The 10,624-nt window shown below is 36.8% G+C and overlaps 1 protein-coding gene across 1 annotated transcript; it reads right to left on the reverse strand.

Annotated features, from left to right (window-relative positions):
- On the reverse strand, positions 1-10,387 carry LOC129894372 (uncharacterized). The gene is made up of 15 exons (XM_055970037.1): positions 9,799-10,387; positions 6,444-6,840; positions 6,169-6,346; positions 5,921-6,060; positions 4,675-5,839; positions 3,677-3,777; positions 3,407-3,551; positions 2,832-2,900; positions 2,701-2,746; positions 2,246-2,610; positions 1,979-2,058; positions 1,761-1,896; positions 833-1,037; positions 649-731; positions 1-523 (listed from the first exon to the last, which is right to left on the reverse strand). Exons 1-15 carry the CDS (start codon positions 9,908-9,910, stop codon positions 389-391), a joined length of 3,357 nt encoding a protein of 1,118 aa, XP_055826012.1. The 5' UTR covers positions 9,911-10,387; the 3' UTR covers positions 1-388.
- Positions 10,388-10,624: the final 237 nt, after the last annotated feature.

The raw sequence follows: 10,624 nt of genomic DNA on the forward strand, positions 1-10,624 counted from the left end.
AGAACATATAATCAGAAAAATACAATGTTACTGAAGAATGTATGTCACTTTAATGATATTTACAAGGGTATTAATCAAAATATGGTTTACAGTCTTCCCCCAAAAAAATCGAATTTACATGTTCTCAAGGAAATGACTCCTTAACTCAACTTTAACAGTTTTGTGTTTCTAAAGAAAAATTTTCCACAAAACAAAAATTTCCAGGCTGTTAACAACTAGCTACAAGACATGTAAGCGAAAATCAATTAGCGGGAGTGCCAAAGGGAAGGAAAAATGCATGCAGAAATCGGTTCCCGGGAGGGGCAAGGGGAAAGAAAATACTAAAGCGAAAACTTTTTTATATAATTTAATCTAAAAGATGGACTAACTGTCTTGAAATTCACACATACTAATCTATTTTGAACTCTCCAAACTTGTTCTTCTCCTGATGCAATGTGCTGAACACGCCATCCAGCTCCGGGAAAGCGGACAACAGTATCAGCTCAACAAGATCAAGGACTAACAGCTTTAGACACACAGATGACTGTCAAGGAAACGGTGCGTCAATTAGTACTTCAGGAAAGGTGTCTAGAACACAAACCAATACAAGATGGAGATTTGAAAGGTTGTCATATTAAAAGCAGAATCTAAAGGCACTGACTATAGTACCTGGATGAAGTAATAAAGATCCTTTGCACATTGTTCATATTCCTTGTGACCAACGAGTCCGACAACAGCAGCAGGTGCTTTTTCTGTAAAGGGTTATCAGAGTAAATAATGGCAAACTATTATGGATTTTCATGAATGTTGAAATGGTCAATAGCCAATGGCACATGTTTTTTTGGCGACCTACCAATCATCAGCTCATATACAAGGTTTGCACGCTGTTCGGCTTCCTTCTGTTGTATCTCATCCAGTTTCTGGATATCCTCAACCGTTGGTGATGATGATGGAGTAGGAGGTTGGTTTTGTGGAGAACCAACGGATGGACTGGCAGATGGTGTAGGACGGTGTCGCCTTGGATGCTTTGTTATGAATATTCCATCAGGCCATAGAATCTACATGGAGCAGAAAGAATGAGAACACCCAATACAGTATCAACAAAATGTTAGTCACAGAATCTTGGTTATCATGAGTTATCTGAAACTACTATTTCAGGCTTCTAAGAAATAGCATACCACCACCTTTGTCATCTAAAATGCACATATTTTATTAACACAGCAATACAATACTATAGCTTTTTCTCTTAAAGCAAGCTTACAAAATAAACCACCACCACCCACAAAAAAATGGGAAACATACTTAAGAACCAAAAGATATCAAAAGGACAGCAAATTGTTTAAATTAGCAAATCCTGGAAAATTAAATACTCCCTCCGTTCCTATTTACTCGTCAAATTTTGACTTGACACACCTATTTTTTTTATTTTTTCTTGACACACCTATTAAGAAAACAATAATTGGTATAGTGAGTTTACCATTTTACCCCTATTAATTGATAGAGTTTTAAACATATTTACTCACTATATTTTTCAAAGACATTAACTCAATGTTAATAAATTGAGGGTATAATAGGAAAGAAAAAAATTGTTCTTTCTTGATTTGTCAAAATTGAAAAGTAAAAAGGGAAATTAAATTAGGAAATATTTGACAAGTAAATAGGAAATGAGGTAGTACTATTATTTGGGATGTATTAAAAGATTAAATCACAACAACTGGGAATTCAAGTTGATTTGTTGTTATCAGCGTGAGAAGGAAAAGAAACAAAATTGTGGCACTTGCCTGCTCAACACGTCTGATGCCTGCAGCAACTACTGAACCCCTGCGCAGACGCTGGATTTTCTCAATCAGCCAGTCATCAAATGCATCACCCATTCCCAATTGTAAAACCTGTTTCGCCACCCAGAATGCCTTTCTCCTGGAAGACACCCCAAGAAACTTATAACAGAAATGCATAATCAATGTGGTCCAAGTGCATAATAGTTTGACAAGTATATTACCTGATCCAACCACCATCTTGGAGCTGAAAAATGACGTCAACCAGGTCTAGAACGGGTGCACTTACCTTTGGAGGCACCCACTACAGTGAAACAAAAAAAGAGGTTCAAAACCATCTCAAAAGGCAAAAACTACATGTGATTCTTTTTTAAAACAAATTTGGTAGACTAAATGTAATTCTTACTAGAGAAACCAAAGGAAAAGGCATCATTAAAAAAAGGTAACTTGCATATCTTTCAATCTCACTAACTCAAGTCAGTAGCAGCTACCTCTACGGGAAGGGAGGATTCAACAGGAGCATCAACAAAGGAATCGGATGATGCATGCGAGGCACGTGAATTAGTTTCAACTGATTTTAGCGTCGTTTCTGTGGCTGGAATTGAAACTTTATTTGTTTGTACATTGTCGGAGTCACTACTTGAATCCTCAAAAGTTCCTTTGCCGGGTCTTTTAGATGGGGACAGTGTGACATATTTTTTGCCATATCTTGATTCATCCGCCACAGGATGATGCATCAAGACTCGCTCCTTTCTTTCAGCATAATGCTCTCCCGTGGAGGATATGATATCAGTTCTTGGGCAAATCTTGGGCAGAGGTTCTTTACTTACTTTGCGTACTATATCATCCAGGTTAACTGAAAGCCAATAACAAGAACTATTTAAGATTAACATAAAAATTGAAATGCAACCTTCTGGCCCCTAACCATGCCAACTAAGTTACTCACCTGGTAGTGTATCGATTATGGAAAGGGAATTTGAAAAGCTATATGTCTGCACAACAATTTACAAGATCAATCCTCTGTGTTAAAAGAATGTATCCAAAGCTAAAAGAATAGAAAATCAATAATCTTTCAACCTGTGAATCAACACTGAGGAAGTCCCAAACCTCAATGGAGTTGGAAACAGTTGAGAGCTGCAGCAGTTTCTGTGACAAAACCAGAAAAAACGAATCAAATGAAAAATTCAAGATAATACCTAGGGGAAAAAAGGAAATAGTTTAGAGAAAAAGTGAACACAATAGTTTAGAGGAATAATAAAGTTCCAATTTCACAATATTCTTGCTTTTTCAAGCTTCCCATGACATCATATATCACCGTAACTAGTCATATTTCATCAACTTCAGGAAGAGAAGAGAAACATTTTTTCAGGAAACAACAACAACATAACCACTGAAATCCCACCAAGTGGGGTCTGGGGAGGGTAGAGTGTACGCGGACCTTACCACATTTCTCAGGAAACATGGAGGTCAAATACAATTAAAGAATTAAGACCAAAATAAATATACAACAATGAGAAGGGAAACAGTTTGAAGTAAGAACTTAAGTACAATATTGTGATATCAAAGAGAACTCTTATAAATAACGGGACTCTGTTATAGATCAGAAAGTAATAGTCAAAAGCACTTCTAGATGCCATCTTTTAGAGCACCACCTTCATATATTCGTTAAGAAATTTGCACCGTTCTCGAATGACTTGAACATCCAGACCTGTAGAGAGAAAATGTTTGGGTGGCAAATGAAGATTGTACTCATGATACTCCTTAAGACGTCTGTGTAGCTCCTCAAAATGACGAAACCTGTCACAAACAGCAGTAGAAGTAAATCACACAAAGGATAGTAGGATATATTGAGATAATATTCGGGATAAGGAGGTGTTTGACATTCACAATAATGATAAAAACAAAAGGTTACATAATGAGACCTTCTTTTGATGGACCAACTATGATTGTTCACGTCTGTAACAGATAAGGAATAAACGGCAAAAGTTTTTGAGCCACTCTTTACAATATTTGCACTCAAGACCTGCAACACAGGAAGGGAAACATCTGTGGATGTCCAAAGCTGCCAAAGTAATTCATAAAGGGTATGTTTGGTACCAAAGAAAATATTTACCACAAAAAATGTTTTTCAGGAACAAAAGTGGTTCTCTAACTTATTTTTTCGGTTGGTAAATGGAAATCATTTTCCAGAAAATATTTTCAAATGTTTGGTTGACCGTTGAAGAGGAAAATACTTTCCACTCCTTTGGCTGTAAGGAGTAAAATAGTTCCTATTTAGTTTTTATTTTAAAATGTCTATATAAAAATTGAGCAATTAATTAGATATCTATTAAAAATAACTATATAAAGTAAATTAATAAAATTAAAACGGAGGAGCACTAATAATTAGAAACCTCAATTTCGTTTTATAAGAAACTATGGAATTTTATTTTCAAATATGGACTTGAATTCAAAAGGCTAAAATCCAAAAAATAAAATAAAATAAAATAAAACTGGAGAACAATAAGGAAGATGAGTTACTGGTTAAGTGTACCAAGACAACATAATCAAAAGCATCAAAATAAGCTATACGATAAAATGGAAACAAGACATGTTACCATCGACTTTGTAACCTAATTTGGATTTTTTCCATCAGAGAAATTGGGGTGGAGGAGGGGAAAGAATTCGGGAGTGTACCACCAGAAAATCCGGTTGTGTGATGCCAGTTGTTTAAACATGAAAATGAATTCTCTAGGTATGCCAGGGAAGTAATTTTTAGTTTTTTTTTAAGGAAAATGTGATCCTGGGAAATATATTTCTGAAGCATTTACCAACCAAACATAGAAAAATTGGAAAAAGAAATTCTGAAAAATGTTTTCCTCCCTACCAAACACACACAAATTGAAGTTTATGTAAGAAAGGATGGCAATCATTTCTGTACCTCACATGTTAACTTCAAAAAGGAATCAGCAATTATAGAGCTTTTAACAGAATTAGCATCCATTTTCTGATTTTCGAGAATGCTGCTTGAAAAAGAAGATGATGATGCATTGATGCCACTTGAAATTCTACCAGGCATTTCTGTATCAGAGTGATCGCTCGGAACTTCTGGTTTCTCATTATCTTTAGAGCTTAATATATCATGTCCATCCCCTACTAAGAAGCTCGATCTTTGAATCTCTTGCCATACATGCTGTGTTTGGCTACTCGCTCTGGATTTTTTCCTCGTAGATGGTACTTTATTTAAGTGCTTAGAGCGAATATGACCTTTGCTAGCTTTTCCCTTTCTTGTCTTATGACCAGCATTACTTTCAAGTGGATGATGAATGGGATTGATATTCCTTCTATTTTTTGCATCCCACACTTTATTACCAGGAGAATCAAGACCTGTCACACTAACAGGTTCCTCGTCATCAGTAGTGTAAGAACTAGTGCTCTCTGATTCGACCTCATCCAAGTTTTGCTCATCTTCCTCTTGATATTGAAAAGGTTGAGTATTAGCTTTCAAATAATGGTTCACGTCAACCTTATTATCCCTCTCACTCTCTTTCTGTCTAAACATTCCCTTCAAGTGCTCCTGTGATTTAGGTGCCCCTTGCAAAGAATTCTGTTGGAGTGAATCTGATGCTAGATTGCCCTCTTCTTTCCTTTTATAGTTTCTTCCTTTTGTCCACATGTTGTCTAAGTTTTCCGGAGCCAGGGTTTCAGTCTTTCGACGTGACACCAAATCTAGCATTTCACCCCACTCTCCTCCAGAGCGTTGTTTCTGGAGACTTCTCCCATCATCTGTGTTGGTTTGTGATGGCAAAGAACTCCAAGAACGAGTAGACCGTGTATCAATCGAAAGCAAAGGATCCTTTGAAAAATCTGTTACATTCTCATTGTCTATCGTATTATTCTCCATAGCATTGTTAGTTTGGTCCCTTTTAAACTGAACAAGTTCAACACCCTTCGCAGAAGGATCCAACACCCCAGAAAAATGATCTGCTGCTGATACCTCTTCAGATACACTTGGACTTGATTGCTGTTCTGTTTGAGCTGTAGTAGGACCTTTATCAGCCTTCTTCAAGGAAACGGCTAGAGATTCAATCCTCTCGTTTATGAACCTGACAAAATTTTGGTGATAAAATAAAGAACAGAAACAAGGTTATATGGCTACAGGAAGCAAGAGCCAAAGGTATAGTTACCTAGGGTTAACTAAATTCAGTATTGGTCGTATCACAACGCAAGCAAGAAGCTCCCTCACAATGCAGCGAAATAAAGAGCATTGCAAGTCCTCTGGTCTGAACGTGAATGAAATGAGACCATCCATAAGATGCTGGAGAACCTGAAGATAGAGAAGAAAATGGTGTGAATGAGATGAGACAATCCCAAATTAAAAACTACTATAGAACAATTGATTATTGAATCTGTTAAGATAAAAGAATGAGATTACCTTGTGTTCAGCTTCTGGAGAAAACAAAGCCGGATGTAACTTGTCATCTGCAGCCAGCGTCAGTTTAAGTTCCCGATCTCGCTCTTCTATAGTCAAGGATCTTGAATTTTTTTTCTCAATCCTCAATTTGCATGTACGGAATAGTTCCAAATGAGTGCATATTAGACTGACAATATCCCTGCATGATCCCAATGAATGACTTCCCAGAGGATATAATATAACATAAGCTAAAGAGGAAATATGTCAGTAGCATCCTGTAACTACAATTCTGAAACCTTGTTAAAAGATCTATGAGATTGATGGATCTCATCCGACATGAAATTTCCCCTAGTACGCCATTCATGATCTGCACAAGTTCCTCTGGACCCTGTCTATCAGAAGTTATACGGCAGTACCAGAGATCTGTCACCCACTCAGAGACCATGTGTCTAGCGAAGTGGTCTATTGCATCTTCCACAACAGGTGAATCTACTTTCTTCCTCCAATCAGACTTCTCATTAACTCTTCTTGGACCATCTAACTGTTTCTTCTGAATAGTACTATTTAATGAGGACGACTTGCTTTTATATGTAGCAGCTTTTATTCGTGCATCAACGTCCAGAGATAGATAGCGAAGCATAACAATTAGGAGAGCAGCAGCAGGCAAGTTGACAAATACTGAAGAGCTCGTTACTGCAAGTGGAAAGCACAGCAAAAATGTCAAAGGTGAGAACGAAACAGATAAGGCATATAGACATTCACCCAAGATATACAGTAAGATCCAAAAGGAATGTCAAAAACAATTAAGTTGAAGTGTGTAATTGATGAGAAATTGACAATCAACAGATACTGCAAAAACCCAGGCTCCCAGTCAAGCTGAATACTCTTATAACAATAAATTCTGAACAGAGAATCTCTGTCGAGGTACATGCAAGTTTAATAAAAACAATAACAACATACTCAGTGTGATCCCACAAGTGAGGTCTGGGAAAGACTAATTAATTAATTCTAATTTACTAAACCACCTGATTATGTTTTCGGAACATCACATGTAGAGTCTTTTCGGGGGAGAATCACTTCGTGTGTACTGTGTGGCCTCTCATTCATGTGAGGTCTCCCAAATCTTTAATATAAAACTGGGTTATTCATCTTCTCTTAAGCTCATTTATTGAACCTACATTATTACTAATCCACATATAGTAGAAGAAGGACAAAAAGATTCATTTTTTATCAGGGACTCATTGCAATAGATTTGTGCAAACCAAAAGGCTTTGTTATGATAGGCATGCAAAGGGCAGGCTGTAAGACTTAACTGCTACATAGAGCTGAAAGCTTCTATGGAAGCAAATATTGCCATAACTAAGAATCAAGAAATTTAATAATGGGACTTTGCTATGTTACAAGGCGCACCTTCATCTTACCGAGGACATGTCCTTTGATAGGGTGTTTTGGAGGTCGAGGATTAGGGTAGAAAGTTAGTAGGTAGTTGAGTGTTGTCTCCGTGCATTTCAGAAGCATTCGTACTAATCTCGAAGTTTTTGCCCTTCAATTTTTGTTTAATACTTGTTCTCTATTTCGGTTATCACATTATTTTGATGTTGTTATTGTCCTTTTTTCCTGAATGCCATGTAATAATTGTCATTATTTGTTATGTCTGCTTTGTGACTCTATGTTATTTTTAACATTGTTTTGTTTTGAGTTACTTGAGCCAAGGGTCATTCGGAAACAACCTCTCTACCTTCACGAGGTAGGTGTAAGGTCTACATACACCCTACCCTCCTAACACCCTACCTAGTGGGATTACATAGAATATGTTGTTGTTGACATATTTACACAGGTCTACGTACATCCTACCTTCCTAACACCCTAACCTCTATTATATTCTGTAGGGAATCTTAAGTCTTTTATATATTATTCTTGCATTAGCTCGACTTGAATTAGATGTAACAATATTACAAGATTGTGTTGTTTTTATAATAGGGGTCTTTGGACAACTTGCATGCATTTCGATTGTTCCACCGGGTATTTGCATTTTCTCACCAATATAGGTATGGTAACTCTTCAGTTTCCTCTCCCATTCCGATCTGATATTTTCCCAAGGTGTCATGTGCAAATCCTTCTTCAGAAGCTTGCCACCCTTGAAGCATGTCAGTCCTTTTCTTGACCCTCCCTCTTGTAGGTCCACCCTCCATCATGGGCGTCACATAAAGTTTGAAAAACAAGCTTACAACATTTTTCAAATTTGTTGAGAACTTAATTAGCTAGTCTTCCTTGTTAAGTCTTGTTTGCAAGGTTTTTAAAAACAATTATTTATTTCATTTATGAGACCGAGATTCTAAATTCTCAAGTCACATCCTAACCAGACATCTTTGCTTCTTTTTTTCCCTTTTTTCTATTTTTAGATAAGTAATGATGGGACAAGTTTCCTTTAAAGTTGTTCCAAGGGTTCGCCAACTAACATTTGGTAATCTAATTGTGTTCTGTCCAAATCTTCTACATGGACTTAAGAACTCAAGGGTCGTTTAGTTGGTGGGATGGAATAGAAGAGAATATCCCATGGGATTAGCCATCTCACCTTATATATGGGGTAATATAATCCCTAATCCCACGAACCAAATGACCCATCACAGTTACTAGCCATGCAAGTAGAAAATACTGACATAATCAAACCGACCCTTGTTTTCAATTATATCACTACTTTTTTTTATAAGGTAACATTTTATTAATAAAGGTATCAAGAAGGTATAATTATTTCACTACTTCATAAAGTGATAAGTCAATATCTAGCATCTCCACGATTTAAAAGGAAATATCATAGTTATTTGACATGGCCTCGACAAATTACTAACCCTACTGAATCCTCTTCTCCCTCAAACTCTGCTTTCTCATCTCACCAAAGCAGCAATAAACATTATGGCATGTGTATGCTGGACAAAGAACATATGTTCATGAGACCAAAACACTTGATTCTAGCAGAAGACAAGAAAGAAAAATGTATGAGAGACAGGGAGAAAATTTCCTCTCAACGAACAACCTATATTGCGAATAAATATTTTTGTTCAACGAATCCATGTATTCTCCAAATGACCTAAAAATCAATAGAGATACCCAGCACAAAAGGAAGAGAGAAACAGAGAAATGAGCTTAAAACTTGCTGCATTCATGTAAATACTACATTTGTTGGGTGTGTCAATAATGCACGTTAATTACAGATATAGAATAATGAATGATATTTGGATGAATAAATATGTGTGATATGCAGGCATCAAATCAAACCACTCACATTCAACATGTAAATAGTTACCTACAAAGGAAAGAACTTGGAGCAATACCTGAGGCATGGTTCAACATACCTCTAGTAAGTAGTAACATACTTCTCATCTATTACCATTTCGATCAACGAACCTGTGGCCCTCGTGGATTTATTCCTGAACCATATCTATTTAAAATCCTAAATTTCTGAACTAGGAATGGTTGTTAGCTATTAATTTCTTTCAAAGCTGCAATAAAAATACACTACACGCAGCAAAAAAACACCGTTCACAAGGCAATGGATAACTTTAATTGATAGTTCATCCAAACAAGTAGGAGGAAAATTAAATTCAATCATCATCAGCAAAAACTGGAAAAAAAATTAAAGTAGACACTCACGAGACATGATATACGAAAGTCCAATGACACATAGGAGCAAGATAACAATCCGCTTTTTAGCTTCTTCAATGAGGTCCCGAACCGTCACAGCCTGCCCTTGGGTGGTGCTCATGTCGGACCTCCCCCGATCAAATCCTTCACGCCACACCACAACAAACTTCAATCCAATTCACGATAAACAGAAACAGAACTCGACAAATTCAACTTCTGAATTTCCCAATTCTCATCAATTGAAACAGCAACAAATCGGCGGACATCCTCATCCGCATAAGATCATGCTGTAGAATCAACAGAACACAATCCCCAATGTAACCGGTGCTGTTTTCTCTCTCTAGAAAGAACTTTATCGCTCTAACTTCTGTGTAAGCGAAATGTTCAACTGAATAGAACTGGTGTACGAGTTTAACTAGTGCTGCAAAGTTTTTGGTTGACGGCTTGAAGAAGAGGAGGGAACGCCGCGGGGGGAAATGGGGGAAGTGACGGGATCGTCCGGTTTGATTGATTCGATACTTGAAAGGGGCAATAAACGTGTCATTTGTCTATTTTCGTCATTTTGCACCTTCAATTTCGTTGAGCAATAACTCATGCTGATTTGTCCCAGTGTGTAACGCCTCATCCTCGCTTATCTGTCCCAAAGATGCATGTAATCAAATTCTAATTTTCTGTGACAAATTTCTTGGAATTTACCGTTTGGACCTTCTCCCTCTAATTTTGGTGCGCCCGAGTAGAAGAGCAACAATTATAACAAATTTTGAATTTGAATTTTATAAAATCACCAATTTCAAATATATGTAATAAAGTAATTAGTTTATAATAAATATAATCA

Source organism: Solanum dulcamara, chromosome 7 (genome assembly GCF_947179165.1).
Source record: "Solanum dulcamara chromosome 7, daSolDulc1.2, whole genome shotgun sequence".
NCBI classification, from domain to species: Eukaryota; Viridiplantae; Streptophyta; class Magnoliopsida; order Solanales; family Solanaceae; genus Solanum; species Solanum dulcamara.